Here is a 23,140-nt window from a genome sequence, read left to right on the forward strand (position 1 = left end):
AACAGAGATAACTGCATATTCATGTTCACTGCTGCTGTGCTCCCACAAGCTGGGAAGTGGAAATAGCTTGTATATGCAGTAACTGGTGACTAGATCCTGGAAATACGGCGTATGTACACCACGGAATTTTATCTACCGGTAAATGGATGGAGATGGGGAAAAATTACATTGAGTAAGGTCACACAGGCCCAGTGGGTCATAAAATAAGACACATAAACAGGAGTGCAAAAAAGAGGTTTGTAGGAAAGAAGAGGAGTTACAGGGGGTAGGAAGGAGATAAGAGAGGGCGGAAGAGGAGAGTACATGTATGAAACTATGGGCTTGATACTGAACATACATGCTACAATGCCACAATGAGCACCTCAGGCTCTTTAAAAAACTGAACACATTTACTAAGCACAGTAAAAATTCAATATCATACTTAAGCAATATTAAATATGTACATGTAATTTGTATATTAAGATTACTAATCTCTTAAAAATACTTTCACATATGTGTCAAACTGGGAATTGCTGAGCTGGATGGCGTCTTAGCATCATCTTTCTAGTTGAAAAGTTATAAACCTATTTCATTCTCCAACTGTTGGGCATGCACTCAAATACGTTTTCTTGTCTTTAAGAGGACATATGATTGATTGTATGTTATACCATGGATAAAGTGAGCGATTGATGGAAATCATCCCTGATTATTTTCTAAAATACTGAATACTGTTTTGCGGAGGCAGCAGCAAATCTTTCCTGATGTGTCATGGTGGAGTCATTCTCGAAAAGGAATGGCTACGAAATTGAGTAAACACCGTACCAGTGAAGAAAAGATTTCCTCACACCCGTGTTAGCAGCCAGCCAGCTGAAGGGCACTTGCTGTGGAAAATTTCGGGAGATGTGTGAGGGTTTTTCCCCTCATGGCAGGCAACAGCCACAGAGTGAAAATCCATCTCGTCTACCGATGAGGACAGAGTTGCCCTTCGCTGAGAGCTGCCAGTGTGACCCCATTATTTTCCCACCCCATCCTTTTCCTTTTTGTTTTAATCAGAAGGCACAGCACAGCATCTAATGACAGAAGGCAGCAACCAGAGTGAGCGAGTTCCCCTCTCCTCTTTCATTTCTTGCGAGTCACCGTGGAAAGCTGATGAGTCCGGCTGATGACCCATTCTTCTGAGTTTGCTTTTATTCCTCAGGCATTTGAGCTGTTTTGTTTTCAGCTCCAATCTAATGTGTAACCAAGTCTCTTTTCTCTAATTCTGGTTTACCAACTGCATGACTCCTATCGGTGACCCACAAAACTACAATCCATTGCCACTGTTCTATTACTCAGCTCTAGTCATTGCTGTAATAGAGATACAGCAATTAAAAAAAAAATCACCTTGAAGCTCCTGACCATCCCCCGCTTTCAACAGATTCCAGTCACCACAGAAAGCTTGCCCATCTCTAGTCTATTGTTCATGGATTTCTCTGGAGTCCTAAATATTGATTAACTACTAACCCCTTCACCCCCCACTAGTGAGCACTTGAAGATAGGAGTGAGTACTTTCAGGGAGCACTGCTCTTCTAGGCACTGTGCTTAACACATCCCTCATCCTCTCCAATAATTAGCTAGTCTTATTTCTCCTTAACTCACAAGCCAGGCTAGGAAGACCCGGTAGGCTATTTAAGGATTTCCATTCAAATGTTTAAGTCTTCGCCACTAAAAGAACGCAGTATTTCTTTCTAATCACAAAATGTGTGCACATTCAATGACCTTGACTTAAGGGAGAGAGAATAACAGGAAAAAGAATTTAAACAACAGTCCATTCTCTAATTTGAGCTATCACGAAACTCATTGGCCTAAGTCGTTCAGATTCCCTTTTCCATCCCAATCTGTGTGTGCGCTAAGTTGACTATTCTTAAACCCTCCAGGGAATATAACAAAAAGTAGGGGGAAAAAACCCCATGTCTGTGCAGATATGAAAACCAGACTTACAAATAAAAATCAAAATGTACAAAGTCGTTTTACCAGAAGCACAGGATCTGATCTGGATTCTATGAATCTAGGGGAAAGGTAACTCAAACCAGACGATATCCCTGTGGACATAAACATCCCAGGACTCGAGAAGAACCACGAAAAATAGACTAATTCGCCTGGTCCCTCATAAAGGGCAGCCATTTCCCCAAGTATGACTCCATCAGCAATGGGAAGAAGCTGAGAAGAAACAGAAATGGCGAGTTGCCCAGCCTGGATGTGGTGAGCCGATTTACCTGACAAAACAGGGAGAGCTCAGGTAAGGACCGACTCAGTTTGCATTAGAGATAGGCCTTCCCCCAAAGGCACCAGGAAGTCAAAAGGTGTTGTATAAAGGGGTGTTGGATTAAGGGAGTGTTTGGAGTTGTTAACTCAAAAAATTTGCTAATAGATAGCAAATAGGACAGAACGGAAAGACAAAATAGGGCTTTCTTCATAATTACTAGACTTCGAAGTGATAAATGTCTGAATCACGTTGGAAGATGAGGGGGCCAGGAAGAAAGGCATTTCCGGGCATTTGAACAGGGGCAGAGCTTTGGAGCCACCGACAGGCTTCAAGTATGTTCCCAAACAGGGAGTTATTCCAGCCCTGAGTTGGCAACTCAGCTCTCCAAAAGTATGCGGTGGAAACACCAGCCCTGACTACGACAGTCACCCACAGCAACTAAAGCCACCCACTACCCGGCAGATGACCCCACAGAACAAACCAACCCATCTGGTCCAAGCTCCCCACCTCCTCAGGGCTTGAGTCTGAAGATAGGGAGGGTGGAAAACTTTGGGGAGTAGTTCCAGCCTCACTAGAAGGACATTCATTCCTCAAACCCTCCTCAGGTGTTCCTGAGAGGGAGGAGGACATCTGGCCAGTCCTCCGCCGGCCACCACTCCTCCCCCCGGGGGGTGGCATTAGGAAACCCTGGACAACCCGCTAGTAAGTCCTCGCGTGCCTAAGCACCTCCCCAGACTTATAAAGGTCACTGTGCGGCGCCCTAGTTCAGCTCACTTGCCTGGCTGCTTGGAGTCACAGCGACTTGCTTGTCCCTGGTCTCTGGATCAGCCCGGTTCCTACTCAGCCACAGGCGCCTTGCTCCTATCCGCCGTCCAGCGCTCTGCGAGCTGCACCGAGAGAAGGATGGAGACTTTCCCCGCCGCTTGGGTCCTGGCACTGCTTTGCCTTGGTAAGCCCTCGCCGCCCCCCAGAGGAGAAGCGGGGAAGGAAGTCCCCGTGCTTTTGTCATAAGGACAAGTATGGAGTTGTCCGTCGGGTTCTCAGTCTAAGAGGGTGTCTTCTGCTAGTCTGTCTCTCTCACTGGCGGGGTTGGAGAGGTGCGGGATGGTGCGACTTGGTCTGTTAAAACTGCATTTCGTCAATAAATTCATTAATAGTTTATGTTCTTCATGAATTAATATCAATTTAACTGGGATTTTTTTTTAAGTTGAAAAGGGTTTTTTTTTTCTTTTCTTTCTTTTTTTTTTCTTTTGAAAATGAGGCAGCTCGAGAAACCCAAAGGTATAGACAGTATCTCTGATAGATATTGATTTACTTTCTTGGGGTGGGGCAGGAAGAGATTGGTGCAGCCTGCTAGGACCTTTGTGCAAAGGACCCGGTTTACAACCAGGGACCTCTGGGATGTGCCTGCTCCAGCAGGGCCGCTGGGGTCAAGGATACCTGGGCAGGTCCAGAAAGAAACTGCCAACACACCTTTGACTTCACCCCTGCCGATTTCCCCTAAAGCCCCTGCCTGCCTCTCAGGCTGTAAAGATGGGTGATTTAGAGAGGTTTTGTTTGCAGTTTTCTTGTCCAAAATGAGTTAGCTCTTGTCGGCAGGGGCACGAGTCAGGGAGGGGAGACCCCACTGTTTGTAACGTTTCTCTTTTTAGCTTTATTTTGTTTAATCAATTTTCCCTAATCTCTTCAGCGTCAGATGACTTAAGAGTTGTTCATAAACTTTCTCAATAGATGAACGTTTTAACAAGGAAACAAAAGTTGCCAACCTCACATTCTTGAACTGGCAACGAGATCAATTTCCCTGAGACACTATCTGTGCAGGATGTGACAGTTAAATTATTATTTTTGACACGCCTTACAGTGGTTGGGAACCCTAATGAAGCGCATAGTATGCATACTTAGAGATTACACGTTTAAGGGCAAGAACCCAAGTGGAAACTGGATCTGTGGTTTCTGTCAAAAACGGAGCTCAGAATGCCTTGGGAGAAGAGTCACTTGAAACAATGTGGCTTTGCTGGGTTTGGCTCGAGGTCTCTGTGAAAAGGATCAACTCTGAACAGTGACAGTCTTCCTCGAGTTAGACATGAACCTGGACGTGGAGCGACCTTGTTCTTCCACTTGCAAGGTATAGCCTAACAATGCAAGTGGATATGCTAGTGTGGGACAGCAAGAGTCTATGAATAACGAGGTCGTTAGCCACCTAGTGCGTGTGTGCTGTGTGTGTTTTTGTTGTCATGAAAGCGCTTAACTCCTTTATTGCAGTGCTTAATTACAGTTCACCTGTTTCATCAGCCGCCAAGCCCGTTTCCAAATGAGCTAGGTCAGTTTCTGTTCTCCCAGTCTGTTGAGATACTTTTTGTCACTAGAGACGTTCCTGTTTGGAGTTCTATATTGTATCTCTCTGGTCTGGTATGTAGGTAGGTCTTATTGTTTCATTCCAAAGCATAGAGAGGGGAGTTGAGGGGGGGGAGGTGAAGCAAGGCCACTAACGTTGGAATTTGGGCTCCTTCTCAAAGAAAAGATCGTCTAGAAGTCAGACTCTGTCCCTCTAAGGAAAGTGATATTTTAGATTTAAGCAGAATGCCTATGCATTTATGATTATGAGAGTCAAGCTCCACCACCCATCCCTAATGTATGCAGTTTCAAGTAGCTACATGCAACCTCGCCACTACGGCATGCGTGAACGTTTGAGATTCGTGCTCTTGTTTTATGCACAAGGAAACTGACCCAAGTCCCCACACAAAACAGGTGGTGAGTGAAGAGAGGCCTGGCGTAAGTTGACTAGCATTCGTAGTTAAACGAGCATCGGGTAAAAGGGTGGGCATCGCTCAGTTAGGAATGGTTTCCTGAATAATCTGTCATCTTACTTGTCCCTTCTGATCTGGTGAGGTCAGAGAGAGGGTGAGCCATTTTTCTTTTGACCCCTGCGGTTGGCGGAATAGTGAGGCTTGGTCTGGAGTCAAACATTCTCGCTCGTGTTCAAATGGGGTTTTTTTTTTTTTTTTTTTTTGAAGATATTCATGAGCGACATCTCCGTAGCAATTTGGTGTGGCTTCACTCTGCGCGGGGGACGACTAAGGAAGAGTAAATAGTCTTCTTCATAAAAAACGAAGAGAAGCAGAATCTCAGTGAGAGACCATGGGATTGCCTTCTGTTGACCCTGGGAGTTTATGATCTACCTCACTCTGGGCATAACCCGAGATGACACACCTAGGCAGACAGCATGTTGATGGGACTCTCCCATCTGGATTTTGACCCAGGTACCCCGTGCCTTTTGCATTGTCTTACCAGGTGAGCAACTTAGATGTCTGGTTCAGCACTGGATCCAAATCCAGGAGGTGAGACAAGAAGTAGATGTTACTAAATGCTTGCTGTGGGCTGCTCCCATGTTGTGTTAGGCATCTTAAACCCTATCACCTCATTTTATCCTTAAATAATCACTGGAGGAAGACAGATATGATGGTGTGCTTTTGGTCGATGCAGACATGAAGACTCAGCGATATCAAACACCTTACAAAGACTAGGAGACTGGGGGCAAAACGCAAAGTTCAAGGTCATTCTTTAGCAGGTGTCATGGGCCCAAAGGCTAATAGGGAGTCAAAATAACATGTTCTAATACAGAAACTCCAGAGTTAACTAAGGCTGTCCTGGGACTTGGAACCTGTTCTAAGTGGGCTCAAATCTGACGCCAAACCAAGCAGAGAAAACAATCTATCCTTTCAACCTGGGCTAAAATAGTTGACTTTTTTTTTTTTTACATAACATTCATATTATGTATGTATGTATGTATGTATGCATGTATGTTTATATGACGTGTATGTGCACACAAGCTTGCGTGTCAATGGCTTCCATATTGCATATTTATAATTTATGACTTTGACCAAAAGGTTTATTTTTATTCATATAGAACTTAGATATGAGCTTCATTATGAAGCAGTCATCGAAGCTGGCCGGTTCTTTTCTTTCTCTTATCTTCCAAAATATATACCAACTAAGAGAGTAAGGAAGAGAGTATCTTTGTTTTTATCCCTCGTGTCTTTATGTAATTGTCAATTTTTTTGTCCAGTTTTGCAAATCTTCTATTTTCTGAGAAGAGAGGCAGAAGTGAGGGGTCCTTTCTAAAGAGACTATAAATGGAGGTGTGGCTTCTTCATTTGCGCTATAAATGTAGGCTTATGCAAATTGTCTATTAATGTGGCTAAAATTGCTGTTGGGAACATTCCAGTGGTAGACAATGGGAAGGTTCCCCAAAGCTGTGACAGGCAAGAACCTTTGAGAGGAGCCACCTGACAGCCTTGGCATGCCAACGCAATCCTGGGATGTCTTTTAAAAAACGAGGTAATGCAACAGACTCAGTGTCCTCTGGCGATACTGTTTGTGTAAGTCTGGGTGTCTGGCTAGAGAACAGATAAAGGTTCAGTTGCATTCTAGGTTAAAGAAATGATTTAATGAACTAGCATGTTATTTCTAATGCTCAAGATCATTTAACCTCTTAGGTCAAAATCATGAATTATAAATATGAGATATGGAAGTTACTGTCACACAGGCTTGTGTCTACCCACGTTTATCGTGTGCCTTTACCAGGCTTAGTGATCTACCTGTTCCTCTGGTGCTGTTCTAGTCATACCTTAGAGTAAGTCTGTATCTAAACAGGGTTAGTGGGGACGTAAGGAAGTAACAGGTTATGTTAGATATCCGTGTTAGCTGGATTCATAACTCAACAGACATGGATGGGCTAATTCTCTGTGGTGGTGAGCATTGCAGGGTGTTTAGCAGCAAATCAGGATCCTATCCACTAGATGTCAGTAGCAACTCCTACTGTGACAATCAGAACCCCCTCCAGACCTTGTCAAATACCCTTGGTTGATAAAATTGGCCCTGGTTGAGAAGCACCAATCGAACATAGGCTTTTATTGTCTCCCATAATTCACAGGTTGAACTACCAAGTTGCTCATACGTCTAGGAGTCTGGGTACTACTTCTAGTGTTTTAAAAGTCATCTTTGGGGGTTCCACGATCGAATGCTTGCCTAACATAAGCAAAGTCCTGTAATGTCAGCATCACAATGCCTATCAGCTCAGCAATGCTCGTCACTGGTTTTAGCAGAACTTGGGTCCTGTGAATCCTTTTTTCAGGCATTGCACAGCTGGCCCCCAACTCCTGTTATACCTCTCTGCCCATTCACAATACTAAACGTATCCCTTCCCTCCCATTTATTTTCCCTTTCCTTGGTTATTTCTGTCTATCTTTCTAATAACGGTTCCTCAAATTTCTGTTTCTCATTCTATACTATTTCCTTGGAATAGGTAAACGGCTCCATTATATACAATAAAATCTTCCTCGATCTTCAAATGGGCTTCACTAGCTCCTTCCAGACTCTATGCACGCATAAAGGTGATGTAGGACCTTCAGATTGGAATCCAATCACTCACTAAGTCTTCTCTTTATGCCTTCCCTCACAAATGCCTCAAAGGGGCTGTCCTGCTTGCTTCCTGCACATGCACGGGTACTGTAACCTCGGTGTGGTTTGATTGAATACTTACCGTTCTTCATATAGTCTGCTTTCTTCGTCCTTACTCTAGTTATAGAACGTCATGGGATCTCTAAAGGACAGGAATTATGTCTCTTCTTTTTTCCATCATGTTCAAAGCCTCACAAATAAAAAGTGCTCAATAGATATGTATTGAATCAATATTTCATTAAGGTAACCAACTAGAAAGAGGCATGAGATGAGCTAACTTCCTCCTCTTCTAGCTAAACCCTTCCTGTGTATGTGCCTCTCACTGAAGTCTAACTCTTCAAGGCAAGGCAAGTCTATATATTCAGAACTACATCTTCATGAAGGAGGAGTCTTGAGTCCCTCTCGATATGTGCTCCATAGTATGTAACTGCTCGGGGTGAAAATGAATTACCTTCAAGATTTTTAAAACCACCCACTCATAACAATATACTTGCACACGCCTGTATTTCCAGGAATAGTTAGACTGAGAGAGGAAGTTTGAAAATCTGAGACTGTCTTCAGCTATATGGCGAGAACATGTCGTTTAAAACAGTGTCAAAGGGTGTTTAAATGACATCATTTTCTTGCATGTGTGCCTGTGCGTGTTCACTGGTTAAAACTTTTTCCTTGTGAAAAGATTTCATATTTGGCCTCCAGCATGTACAGTGAAAGTGAATTGGTTAGCATGCTGCTAGAAATGCCATGAAATAGTCAAAGCTTCAGTCACCACCATGACTACAGTCATCACCATGACTACAGCCATCACCATGACTACAGTCATCACCATGACTACAGCCATCACCATGACTACAGTAAAAAGACACCAAAGGACAACCATATCTTATGTATAAGAATGTACACACATTTTCTCTGAAATACAGACTGTTACTGGACAGGACAGAAAGTAGATCTTTTCATGATGTGATTTGACAGAGTCACTGGTGCAACCTCACATTTTAATATTATTGTATACAATTCCATCTGCACAATATTCTGCTGGCAGATTACATATGAGTAGAATTTTCCCTTCACTTTTTCTAAGTGCACAGGATCTAATGGATGTACTGTTATCAAAAAATTCTGTAGTCCCACCTCAGAAGAAGAAGATGGCAAACCAAAAACCTCTGGGGGACAGGCCAGCTGCTGTGACCCTGGAAAAGATTCATAGCAGATTTGCCTACCTGTTTGGCCAGGCAAATATTACTCTTCTGGTCTAAATATTCTGAAAGATTTTATTGGGAAAAGAAGGTGAACACCTCTCATTCACTTGCATCACTTACTTTAGACAACTTTTATTTTCTTGATGGTTCTCTAAAGAAGCTTTCTCTGCCTGAGGTTTGAGAACCTTTTGCTGACTGGCTCTTCTCTTCGGTCACAGAATCCCGGTTTCCTCTCCGTTGGTCTTCTCTTTCCTCACTAGGAAGCAGGTCAGAAGAAACTGTAGGCAATGAGGGCATTTTGTATATCAGGTATTCTGCCTACCTGTTGGGCAAACAGGTCCTAGCACTCCAAGGCCCACGGCTGTAGCTGTCAGGGCTATCCCCATTCCGGTGACAGCACTCAGAGTCTCCCACGCACACGCACAGTCCCCATCCTTGCTTAAGGCTGTAGGTTGGGTCCTGACTCATGGCAAAGAGGCGAATTGCATCCTGTGAGTCAGTGGTTCCATTTCCTGCTGGTGTATTTGAGATTTCCCTGAAATGCAGTCTCCCAAAGGTGAAGGGGGAGATCAATTGAGAAGACCAAATTCCTAAACCCACTTGGAGCTATGACCCTTTTAAAGTCTTAAAGTGGTTTTGCTCTTTGCTTTACATGATGAAGTTGAACTTCTTTTTTTTTTTTTAAGATTTATTCATTTATTATATATATAAGTACACTGTAGCTGTTCAGATACACCAGAAGAGGGCATCAGATCTCATTACAGATGGTTGTAAGCCACCATGTGGTTGCTGGGATTTGAACTTAGGACATTTGGAAGAGCAGCCAATGCTCTTAACCACTGAGCCAACTCTCCAGCCTCAAAGTTGAACTTCTAAGCACCAGTTTGTGTGTATAGATCACCTACCTATGCCACCTTGCATGGACTTCATCAGGATATTACATTTTGTCATAGACGTGATTTAAATGTTTAACCTTGTGAATGACTTTAATAGCAGGAATTCACTGTAAGGAACAAAAGCCTTAAGTAAGATATTTGCAATTGAACCATAGATTGTTGTACACAAACCCACTAAAATTATTAAGAACATAAGACTAAGGAACCATGTGGATATGACACTGGGTCTTATTCCTTCCTTGTATAACTTTAAAATAATGACTACTGGGCTGTGATTGTGGCTAATGACAGACTACTTGCCTAGCATGGGCAATGCTCTCAGTCTAGTCCTCAACATTGGGATGTTAAGTTGGGATGTGGATATCACAGGCCTCTGTGCATGGGCTTTTCAATCTCCACATCACCACATTTATTTCTCTATTCAACTTTTGAAAGTCTTGTATTAGGCATAGCTAGAGACCAGCAAGGACCCCTGTTCTAAATCTGACCTCTGTATACAAAGATAGATGATTTAGACCCATTTTTTTTGCCAACCACTGGCATGATTTCACACTTTCATGTGATTATTTATAATTTCATCTGTAAACTGTTTTGCTGGTGGATCACCACAGCAAGTCTCACAGAAACTGTTGAACCAATGAACTGTCTCTGCACAAGCACCGCAGGCCAGGTCAGTGTTCCAGGAGGTGCACACCCTAGGCTAATATTCTGCAATCCACAAAGACAAATATTTCACCTGCGGCTCAAGGATTCGAAGCTTATAATAGACGATGAACTAGTAACTTATGAAAAGCCTTAATTAACGACATCAGAACAGTCAATAGCACTGGTTGGGATCAGTTGCAGCCCCCAACAGGGTAGCAGTTGAAGCAATCTTAAGCAGGAACTGCTCATCTTGACATCAGTACCTCTTCTTGCCTGTGTGACTTCTACACAAAGGATGATGCGCTTGGACAGAGAAACTGGTATCCCAATCCTCGCCCTCCCCACTCCCACACACAATGGTAGTTTCCTGGATTGGGAACTGAATTTTCTCCTCCAGGGATTACAAGGAAGAGCAGAGTGGAGGGGGAGGGTGTTAAGGATGAAATCATGGACAGTCATAAGCCCAGTCTGTGCTGAGAAGACTGTCTAGGTGAAAGGGCTTAATTCTTCAGTACAGTGCACAGTAAAACTCTATCAAGAATTGGAGCAAAACTAACATGGTCCATCTCCTTCTCCGACCCACACACCTCATTCCTCACCTATGTGAAAACAGTTGTCATCTCTGTTGACTGACAGTACAGAGACTCTGGTCCTTCCTTCCTTCCTTCCTTCCTTCCTTCCTTCCTTCCTTCCTTTCTTTCCTTCCTCCCTTTCTTCCTTCCTCCCTCCCTCCTTCCCTTCCTTCCTTTCTTTTTTTCTTTCTTTTTTTGCTTTTTCAGTCATTTAAGAAAGATTAATTTTGGTCTATCAAAGCAATGCATGTTGACTAGAGAAGCCTGACTAGGCAGCGGATGCTTCTAGAGCAGTCGTTCCCAACCTGTGGGGTCTTGACTTGTTTGGAGGGCACCTGACGCTTCGCAGGGTCACCTCCTATCAGCTATCTGCATATCAGATATTTATATTATGATTCATAAAACTAGCAACATTACAGTTATGAAGTAGCAGCAAACATAATTTTATGGTTGGCATCACCACAACACGAGGAACTGTATTAAAGGGGTACAGCATTAGGATGATAGACAACCACTGATTTAGCGCTTTCAGTGTTTTCAAACCAACGGAAGGATATAAAACTGGATCTTTAGGTCTTGTTTTCTGTGGTCACTCAATAAGTGATCTTGTGTAAGACATTTAATTTGCACACACTGGACTCATTTGGGGTGTGCTTGTCTTTATTGTGAATGGCATAGGTGGGTCAAGTTTGAAACATGGTAGGTGGTAGGAACCATGAGGTTGGACTTGAAGTCGATCTGTGTCTTGATGTTTAGAACACCCTCGTGTTGATTAATAAGGTAAAAATTCCCCTAATCGAGAAGAAAAATCACTTTTTCCCAATATGGATTAAATGGTGCATTCAAATGCCAAATTATAGAGATTTATACTCTTACTAAAAACCAGTAGAGGGCACTACCTGGATAGTTCAAACTACAGGCTAGAGATTGTCTGGAATATTTATGGGAATCTCTGCTAAGTTTGGCATTTCTGGGGGGGAAATCCATTTCAGTCTCCCTAAACGTCTGTAAGAACAGTTGGGAGTTGGGGAAAAGTCACTGTGTCCAAGTAACATAGCTCAGGTTTTCTCATGCCGTTCTCATTGTCCTCACTTCCCCATTCCTTCCGAGCTGATGTAAATAATACTCTGCTTTAGCTTCCGTAGTGTGATGCGGTATCCATCACAGCCGAGTATTACGATCCATTTCCAAATTCCGTCCTGGGGTCCATTTGACGTGCATCTCCAGGAAGTTGCTTTAACTCCTTATGCTCAGTTCTTGGACATCTGATGGAGTTAATAGTTTCTTCCTTAGCATCTTTGAAAGCATAAAGTGAGATAGCACAGATCAAATGAGCAGAACTGTATCTCCACGCAGTACACATTTGAAGCCAGCCAGTTGTGCCCGTTACTACTACTACTAGCACAACTATTGACTACATAATAGTAATTCCTACAGAGCAGAAAAAAGACGGGTGTTCAAAATACACAAAGATGAAACAAGAGAGGCAAAATCCTCTTGTGTAAATATGTATAGAATTAGAGGGCTCTTCTTATCATGTTTCCCATACAACTCGGAAATGGCCTGAGTCATTCTGACGCCTGATTTCCAACATTCATCTTCCGAATGAATGAGACAGTTGTTTCAAGCTCACTGTGATGACAAAGATGGGGTGCTAAGGCTTGCATAGCTTGGCCTGCTTCACCAGCTCCTTCCAGTGCTAGATAAGACATACACATGGTCCTCGTGTATCCATGGGTTCAAAATATTTGAGAATACTGTTTGTACTGAACGTAGACAACACAGTCTAACAGATATCATATAGCATCGGCATTGCATTAGGTTTTAGATGTAATCTGGACACTAGAAGACAAGCTCAGGTTATGTACAAATCCTATGCTATTTTATGAAAGGGACTTGGACATCTGTAAATTTGCTACGTATAGGCAATGTTGGAGCTAATCTGAATGAACAAAAAAGGGAAGCAATATTCTCATTTTATCTAGATTATATTTCGTGAATTATATGACCGTTTCCCTAACAGCCTGTTACCACTTTGATGAAGTAACTTCCTAAAACAGGACATCCCAAAATATACCGAAGACATGCAGAACCGTGAGGAAAGTTGCTTTCCTTGCAGCACTAATTGCATCTTTTATTTTCTTCCATAACCAGGTTCCCACCTTCTACAAGCAGTCATCAGCACAACCGTGATTCCGTCATGTATCCCAGAAGAATCCGAGGATAACTGTACAGCTTTAGGTAAGTCTACGGTCATGAAAGTAGCATCAAACTTCTACACATTTGCAAATGAAATGTAAATATCAATGCACACCAATGAAATAAGAGGAAGGGACACCTGCCGTATCATATCCAATTTTATTGGATTTTTAAACTAATAATTAACTAGAGATCTGTAGAAATTGCATGAAGGAATAACAAGGGAAGAAAGACACAGACATGTAGCTATAAAGATTTGGATTTTGGAAACATAGAACCCAAAGAAAATCATACCTGGGTATAAAGCCGCTGTTGGAAAATATTTGAAGGGCCAGATCCCATGAAGAACCGGAAAATGAAAACTCCGTACACCATATGTTTCTTCTTGATAGACATACCATGTAAGAGGAGTGGATATTCCCATTCTGTTTCACCATAGGGTTCAGGAAACATTCATGGAGTGCTTAGTGTGATCAGCACCATGTTAAGGTAGGAATATAAAGGCGAAGGATAGGCAGTCATTGATCCCCATGGGCAACACGGGCCAGGAGAACTAACCCTCTGTGCTTTGCTCTGAGCTAAATTCTAAATCCAAAGAATGGTTCTAGGTTTTCTACTTCTTTCTTGTCCACCACCATCAAGGTTTCTGGATGTTACCAATCTCCCTCCATCGTTGGTTTTATTTGTTTGCTTGTTTTTATGGGCAGTTAATTGGGCAGAAACGAGTACTCCATCCAGCATGCTCTCTTTGGATAATTTTCAAATATTTTAGGTGAATCACTATTTTATTTATTCTTTTACACACACACACACACACACACACACACACACACAATATAGATAGATAGATAGATAGATAGATAGATAGATAGATACATACATACATACATACATACATACATACATACATACATACAAACATATTTGAGACAGCATCTCATGTTTCCCAGGCTGGCCTCAAACACATGCAGCCAAGGCTGATCTTGACCTTCTGTTTATTCTGTACCCACTTCTGCAGTGGGGAGGGGGCCACCATATCCAGTTCAGATGGTGGTATGGATTGGACTTAGGCTTTGTGCATTCTAGACACCTGCTCTGCCAATGGACCTACACTGCCATCATAAATAATATTTCTATTGAAAACTCTTACATTCGCTTTCGTATTTTCTTAGTGGACTATGTCAAAATTGGTCTAGTTCATGGTCAGGTATCCATTCAAGAGATATTCAAGAAGCTGGTCTCATGGTTGATAGTCTCAATGATTTGGAAATATGCACCCAACCAAGGCCTATTTTAGAATTAAACTCTCCTGAATGAGTTAATGCTTTCAACCTGTAATTTAAATATTTTAAGAGGAGGTAATTTCAGAATTGCTTTGAGACTTCAAAAACTGAACAAACAAAAGACACATTTTACTTTGGGGAGGTCGTGTGTGTGTATATGTGTGTGTGTGTGTGTGTGTGTTCTGAGAATTACATCCTCAAGATTCATTTTGCTTTAGCTTACTGTATGTTGGGTGATTGTTCATAGGTTGGGGGAATATGGTAAGTTGAGTAATGCTTTACCCCTGAAAATTCTTCACTGTTGACCCCTGACCTGTCTTCTGAAGTTGCTTAGAGAAAGGATAGCTATACAGACAGAGTCCCAGAACATGAGTCATTAACCTTTCCATTCCTTTCACAGTTCAAATGGAAGATGATCCCCGTGTGGCGCAAGTGTTGATTACAAAGTGTAGCTCTGACATGGACGGCTACTGCTTGCACGGACACTGTATCTACCTGGTGGACATGAGTGAGAAATACTGCAGGTGAGGTGACGGAGATGAGCATCCAATGACAGCTCTGAGCCCTACACTTTCCTCTCCTCCTCTATAGTCAATGTATTTCTACAGGCAGTTCAAGTATACTTTGTAGATACTATTTTTTTGTTTTTTTTTTTTTTTTTTCATTTTTTTTTCGAGCTGGGGACCGAACTACTACCACTGAGCCAAATTTTGTAGATACTATTAAAAACTTTATTCTTCAAAATAAGAAAGAAATAGAATGTTTCAGTCTGGACAGATACTTTGGGGTACATAATAATGAGGGGAACTTTTTACATGCCTCCTCTCACTACAATGGAAAATATGCATACAAACACACACACACACACACACACACACATAAATACACATACATACGTATGTGTATGTACATGTATAAAATTCTACGTAACCAGTACCTTGGCAGCAGCTGCACAGATTGTCATTTTGCTGCTGTAGTTTGAATTAGATGTTGTGTAGAACTATTTTACTAATGTTGAGTTATCTTTGCATTCAATTTTTGAATTCATCTTTATAGCTTTTGACAAATCATCCTGGTTTCTTGTACTGCAGTGGGGACTTAGTTCTTGTAAGGTCAGCTCATAGCGTGACCTCATTTTAAAATAATCGGCTTTCTTTGCGGCTGCTCTCTTTTAGATGTGAAGTGGGCTACACTGGTCTGCGGTGCGAACACTTCTTTCTGACTGTTCACCAACCCTTGAGCAGAGAATACGTTGCGTTGACCGTGATTCTCGTTTTCCTGCTTCTTATTGTAACTGCTGGATCCATGTACTATTTCTGCAGATGGTAAGCCAGTTTGTTTTATTGCCTTCTTAAAAAAAATAACCAAAACAAAACAAAACAAAACAAAACAAAAAACCAGACCTATAAAGTGGTTGAAATCTAAACACAGCATGAAAGGAATGAAGTGAAATCTGCAGCATGTTTTTAGCAAAGATGCTTTGCTGCATAGCACCTGGGGTTCATAGCACCTGGGGTTCATAGCACCTGGGGTTCATAGCACCTGGGGTTCATAGCACCTGGGTTCATTAAGTCACTGGCCTTCATTTCCTGCCTGTGTGCATATAAAACTCAAATGAGGAATATAATTTCTTTATAAAATACAGACAGAAATTCTCATCCTATAATAATTAGGGTTCTCCCCTACAGAGATATTATTACAAAATGATAACTAAGAAGAAATAAAAAGATTGTCAGAGTTTTTACATGGATTGGACCTGTAAAAACTGAGAATACTAGAATAATAATGCCTGTAGAAATGCTTCCAGTTTATTTATTTATTTTTTTAGTTTGAAGTTGGGACGGATTGTTTAGTGATTTTTTTTTTCCTCAGAAAGTCACTGTCTAGATTTTGTACTATGTAGCCAATCTGATGCTAATGCCCTTCCTGATTATATGTACCAGAACTTAGTAGTGGTGAGAGAAACTGATAGAAAAAGACAGTGGAGAATCACTCCTGCCACTTCTTAGTGTTGCGCTCGCTCGTGTTGAGTCCTTGGAAAAACACTTTCACGGTGTTAGCTGTGTAGCCATGTGCATTGTTTGCCTAAACTGCTGGACGGCAGGACACCGCTCTCTTGCTCTCTTGCTTTTCCCATTACCTGAACCCAACGTACTCAGTCTGAGCATTTTACATAGGCTCTTAGAGTCTGTGTATTTATTTCAAGGTTTGTTTTTATACCTGTTAGTTACAGTGCTGTTTCATCTCTGATTATTTACAGGTACAGAAATCGCAAAAGTAAAAAATCCAGGGAAGAATACGAGAGAGTGACCTCAGGGGGCCCAGGGTTGCCACAAGTCTGAACAGCGCCATCAAATTGTGGACAAGGATGTGCAGCATGCCTGGCTGATGTCAATATTTTGTCATGTTAATAGTATTTATGTTGGGTCATGTGTTAGGTCAATAACTATATTTTTAATACACTTGGAAAGTGTTTTATTTTTGACAGAAATATATTTGCTAATATATTATATGTAAAGTATTTAATGCCAAAAGAAATTTGATATTTTTGTAAGAATTTCCTGAGTGTGATGCTTTATTGAAAAGCTTTAAGTTCACCAAGCTGGTGCAGTGCTTAGAGCAAGCAGTGCCCAGTCTGTAGCTTGGGAGGTGTCTGCAAGTCACATTCCTTGATATGGTCAAGTCAATTGCATAAGTAATTTATTTTCTACTTCTCATGTTTGTGACAATTGCTTTGGCTATATCATCATGTATTAAACAGTGATAACAGTGGGACTCAGAGGAGGTAAGCACAACTTGTATGCCTCGAACTACACATTTGAGCCAGCTAGTTCTCGGGAAGATGTGTCCCCAGCATCTTTGCTATAAGGGTTCAGATGTGCCTGTAGGGGACAAAGGACAATCCCCTGCACCAACCCACCCAAATGATTGCTGCTCCATCCACTCATCATTATGTGGGGTTGTTGTTTTGATTATCAATCAGAAAATCCACATTTGAGGACAAATTTGAACCCCATTTTAGAGTATTTATTTTTATAGGGAATTTACTGAAGAATTGTAACATTAAAGTAAAATCCAAATAGAATCAATTGTATTTTTAAAATACAGAAGGACGCCAATCAGATCTCATCTGATATGGAAATGTACTTTTGCATTTCACACTCAAAGGGTTTTTGTTTTTGCTTTTTTGTTGTTTTGTTCTTGTTGTTGTTATTTTGTTTGTTTAACACAGATCTCACTCTAGTCCAGACTGGCCCCAAGCTCATGATAATTCTCCTGCCTTAACCTCTTTGGTACTTGGTGCCCAGTTTCAAAAAACATTTTTTTTTACAGTACACAGTTCAGACAACATCTTATTTCAGATTTTAAAGCTACATTTTAAAACATATTATCTAAATGCAGGAAGTGAGGGAAATACAGGAAAAATAAATCACAATCTATTTTCCCCAAAGAAGAAATGCATTTGAAAGCTTTTAAAATTTAGATTTCATAATCCATACCCATGGAAACTAAAGTGAAGCCTGCCCTTTTTCTCCATCCCTTGTTTGTCTTTATGGAAAGATGGAAGGCTGGTTTACACTCTCAGCCTGCAGGTCTTAGTGAGTCACTGAGAATGTTCACTGAAGTTATCTTGAGGGCCATTGCTAGAACACCTTTTCCCAGGAAGTGGCCTTGTGGAACGTTCAACCTTAGGTGGAATCTCTCTGGAACACATACCAGGTCAGGGAGGGCCTATTCTTCCTCCAGCTTTTTCCTGGCATATGTTCAGGTAGCAAAAAGATCAGGAGTTACCTCTGGCCTCTAAAGTGCCAAGGAACAAATCATTGATACTCTGTGGAGCCAGTCATGGAAAACCCTGGAAGGCTCACACAGCTGTCATCCAAAGTCCTGGCTTTGCTATGAGGAAACAGATTAAATAAGAAGCACACAATGTATTCCTGTGCATATGCTTGTACATATACAAGCTCCATTCTTTGCAGAATTAAAGCTCTTTGTTTCTATAGTAACCAGTACACTCATGTTTAAAAGGACAAAGGGGAATGAAGGTCAGTGAGATCTAGAAAGTGTATTTGTTTGCCATTTGATTTGGCAGAAGGCCAGCGTCCTGTGTGAAAACACATTTTTGAAATCCCATTGACATCAACTGGATGAAGAAAAGAACCTGGCCTATCTCCAGTGACCTTAGCTTCTCCAGACAAGTTTAAAGCTTATCAAGAACTGGGCTAAAACTCAGCCAGTTAAGCTAGAGAAGCCAAAAAAAGGCTTTTAGATATTGGTATACTGGTATATTATATGGTATAATGCCCATGTTCTGTGATGAGCATTTCTAGGAGTGACACATAACTAGATGCAAGAAGTTTAGCGTAGCATTGTATATTGTTAAATATGTTTTAAAAGAACTCAGGAAAGATTCACATCTTTATATATTTTTTGATTGTTTTGACCTCAAAGCTGGGAATAAAAGTCAGAGCCTTACACATGTCCAGCAAACAATACTGTTGGAATACACCTATAATTTCCTTAAAACATACTAATAATGCAAAAGGATGACAGAGCTTGCAGATGTTATATGAACATATTATAAAAGCTCGTTCTAGTGAAGATCATATTAAGTGAGCATAAAAAAGGTTACAATCAATTCATACACAGATTTCTCATTATATTGGGTATCTACAAACACAGTGGCATCATTAACAAGGTTATATACATATTATATTGAGAACCAAAGCAATCCTGGATGCAAAACTGCATCACTTACAGTCTCCCACCAAGACTACCTCATAGCCTGATAGATACACTCTAGGACATCATGCTCTGTACTTGACACTAAAGTTTTATCATAAAAATGAGACTCCAGCTACCTAAACCCTCCATCTCTGTAACTGGACCATAATTCTACGGTTCTCACATATTTCCATCCTTTTTGTGTCAAGAGTCAAACTGTGGGGGGAAAGCCAAAAATTCTTTTTGAGTCATTGAGAAGACAGCTAACTAAATTTGGCTGCCAAAAGATATCAGTTAGTGAACCCATATAAAGCAAATGTATGATATAACCTAGTGTCTGATTTTTGTTTCATTCATTCAGTAATCTGTAAAATTGCCTTTATATCTTTTAATTGGACCAAATTTGTCACATTTGCTTCAGTTTTTATTTTGTAGAGTTCTTTTTAAGTTTGATTGGCTGCCCCATTTTTTTTTAATTTTCTGATGTTATGGGGAAAGGGGGAGCATAAACAGTACTTCTGGGATACATTTTCAAGTATTAACCGAAGACTGCATTTGTCTAAGATATCTTTGCTATTGAAAACATGATGCTTTTGAATGTCATAGAGTGTATTTTTCTTTTTGCCTGTTTGCACTCTGTAATTGCACTTTGTAAGTTTGAAGAGCCACTCGTATAAAATTTCTATTAAAGATTCTAGTAGAACATAAAATTGTATTGCATTCACCTTAAAACTTATTTGACTATGAATTTTATCAGAGTACTGAATTGTATCAATTTGTTTGCAGCTAATATCAGCTTTGATAGTTATGTACCTTGACACAGTGAAGGACACTATAATTCATGGGTTATTGTCAGTTTTAATTTATTTTTGTTAGGAATTGGCAAAGATCACTATGGAAAAATAAAAGTACAAACTCACAAAAAGGCAGAAAAGTCTCTCTTCCTTTTTTCCTTCACTATTTGTATCCTAGCACATTAGGGGGCTTGAAAGTAGTGTCCTAGCTTTAAGGTGGGGTAACAGAAAGACACAGTATTCTTAATTTGGGAAAGATTCCATATATGTACCTCATTTTAGCGACTGATATACTGAAGTGTTGAAATAAAAGGATTCATAGTGATTTTGAAATTTTAGGTGTTATTGTGTTTTCAAAGAATATGCTAATGGGTGTTTTAATATGCCCTATGACAAGAAGTTTTTTAAGACCTATATCAGCCAGAAGAGTACTCATGATTCCTTCTCCTGTACCCCCACCCACAAGGCTCAGTTTCCTGGCTTTCCAGAGGAGAAAATAGCAGCTAGGCCACATGTGCTTCCTTGTATGTTGTTCCTACAACCTGCAAGTTATTTCGTGTTGTGCTTTTGTAGTGTGACCTAAATGTATACTTAACCACTAAGCCACCCACACCCAGATCCCCTCTAGAGGTCTTTATTGATTTATGACTTCCCTGAGCCTTTAGTAGCTTCGGGACAGTGAGGCCATGGCCTGTGACAACTGCATAGTAACTGAAGGCAAGATCCCACAGAACCAGCAAACTGAGTCAAAGTCTGAGTCTGAGAACTTACAGGGCAAAGCGAAGAACTGGGAACATGTTTACTTGTTGGCTCCCAAGACATCACCTTCACCCTATTTCTAGCTGTGTAGTCCTCAATATTACCTCATCCTTCATGGAGCCCATATAAGCACCTGAGTACATCCAGATCTTCGGAATTTTCTCTGTATATAGCCACCCTATATTTTCCTCCATGTGACCCATATACTGATGGCCATTATGCAGTGGATTTTTCTCAGCCTCAATACCTTTACTGAGTTCCAGTTGACTATATTCTACTCTCTATTTAATATATTACCTTATATTATATCTAATATGTTACCTTAGACAGTCCCAGTGTGGTTAATGGTAATGTGTTCAATAACTGGCTTTCCCTTAAAAATCTATCTGGCTTAACCAAAAAGACATTGGTAGGAAGGATGCAGAAGATTCAATAGAATCAAATAAAAAGACAAAGAAAAGGGCAGTTCTTGGGACTTATAAGGAGGATTATAAACTCCAGCCATTTTATATTTGAAGGATCATGGGTTTGGGAAGTCAGAACATCATGGCTTCATATGCAATATAGTTTTACCCTTTCACCTAGGAAGGACATTTTATTTGAGAAAAATGACAGCCTTTTATTTATTATAAAACAAATTAATTTATTAATGAATAATCCCCAAAGGAAAAGCACGGTGCTATTTCTAGAGAAGAATGGATAAATATTAAGCAAATAAACACCAAGTATCTAGTATGTAATTACAAACATGCATAAGGGTTGCAGAATTCTGGATTCTACAAGGCTGGGGAGATGAGGAGATAGTTCAGTTAAGAAAGAACTTCCCAAGCAAGCTTGAGGATCTGGGTTTGGATCCCCAGAATCATCATAAAAAATCAAGCATGGTGGTATACACCTGAAATTCTGGTGCTGGGGGTAAAGATAGGGAGACCCCTCAAACTCTCTGCCCAGTTTCTCTTGATTAATTTGTGGTCTACAGGTTCCATGTAAGATCTTGCTTAAAAAATAAGGAAGAACGTCTGACATTGACCTCTGGCCTCTACAGACAGAAGCACACGAGTGTTCATGCAACTACACAGGTGTGCACATACATACAGTAACACACACATGTAAATGCTTTTGGATTAGCTAATAAGGTATAATCTGAATGTATGAAATTGAGGGGACATTTCAGTTTTGGTCAGAGAGATGTAATGTGAGAATCTGATCTATAATTCTGTGGGAAGGGGGGTGGCATAGGCAAGAAATAATAGTAGTCAATACAAGTTCAAAAAAGTAAGGAGCCCTTACTTTCTCCCTTAACTTCTCTAGAAAAAGGTGGGGCTTAGATTAAACCTTGATTTTCTTCCTTCCTTCCTTCCTTCCTTCCTTCCTTCCTTCCTTCCTTCCTTCTTCCTTTTCTTACTACAAAAACTTGATTTAACCCAAGGGTGACTATGAGATTTCTGAGATGCAGATCTGTAAGATGATGCGTTAAGTGTTTAATCAATTTGTGGCAAGTCATGACAACAAGTAAGAATCTAACACAATTGCTCTTCCAGAATGACTGAGAGTAATTGCTTTGAGAAGACTCTCCAAGAGAAAGACAGGGAGACCTGCTAATGAAGTTTTGTAATGTATTAGAGGTAAACTGAGCAAAAAGTAGGCAGATACTGTCTGGGGGAATGAATGATAGAAAGGATTTTATCTACAGCACAGAGAGAAAACCAAGCGATTAAACTGGTACGATATAAAAATGAGAAAAAACAAACAAAGGGGAAAAGAAGGAGATTAATTTGATTTGAATGTGTTTAATCTAAAGTATCAGAAGGACATATAGGTAGAAATAGCATGCTTGCTGTGTTGACAGAACCTCAAAATTATATGCTGTATTATGATTTACAAGACACCTTCCCATCACCCATCTCTTTGTTTACAATGAGATGATGGATAAAGAGGAGTAATTACTCCCTGAGAGGGAGCTGGGCTGCTGTGTTAGCACTCACCTAGCACTGGGTTCTATGACCAGCACCAGAACAAAACAAAATAAAAATGGGCAATATAGTCTTCCAGAAGATTGTGATTTGCAAAGTCAGGAACTCATCCAGTATCCCAGAGATCCTGAGACCTTCATCTTACTCCAGCACTAGGCTGTACTATGAAATAAAGCTGGCATGGTGGGACCCTCGTCACAGTGACAGTGACTACTGTTGAAGCCAGAGAAATGTTTCCAGGGAATGAAGAGAGTGGGAAAACACAAAGCCAAACAAGCAAATAAACACTGGAGTACAGAGAGACTTTAGTAAAGAAAAGGAACCCTTGATAGTGGCATACACCTTTGATCCCAGCATTAGGGAGGCAGGGGCAGGCAGATCTCTGTGACTTTGATGCTAACTTGGTCTATA

General features: G+C 40.8%; 1 protein-coding gene across 1 annotated transcript; it reads left to right on the forward strand.

The window, feature by feature from the left end:
• Positions 1-3,007: 3,007 nt before the first annotated feature.
• On the forward strand, positions 3,008-17,143 carry Ereg (epiregulin). The gene is made up of 5 exons (XM_032916984.1): positions 3,008-3,173; positions 13,151-13,237; positions 14,879-15,002; positions 15,654-15,803; positions 16,739-17,143. Exons 1-5 carry the CDS (start codon positions 3,128-3,130, stop codon positions 16,818-16,820), a joined length of 489 nt encoding a protein of 162 aa, XP_032772875.1. The 5' UTR covers positions 3,008-3,127; the 3' UTR covers positions 16,821-17,143.
• The last annotated feature ends 5,997 nt before the right edge of the window (positions 17,144-23,140 follow it).

Source organism: Rattus rattus, chromosome 11 (assembly GCF_011064425.1).
Source record: "Rattus rattus isolate New Zealand chromosome 11, Rrattus_CSIRO_v1, whole genome shotgun sequence".
Lineage (NCBI taxonomy): Eukaryota > Metazoa > Chordata > Mammalia > Rodentia > Muridae > Rattus > Rattus rattus.

Bases quoted from the DNA above. Each gene is read 5' to 3' on its own strand.
- Ereg (XM_032916984.1), top strand. From the start codon at position 3,128: ATGGAGACTTTCCCCGCCGCTTGGGTCCTGGCACTGCTTTGCCTTG. The intron at 13,238-14,878 runs GTAAGTCTACGG...TTCCTTTCACAG, and splicing joins GGATAACTGTACAGCTTTAG to TTCAAATGGAAGATGATCCC. The intron at 15,003-15,653 runs GTGAGGTGACGG...GCTCTCTTTTAG, and splicing joins ATGAGTGAGAAATACTGCAG to ATGTGAAGTGGGCTACACTG.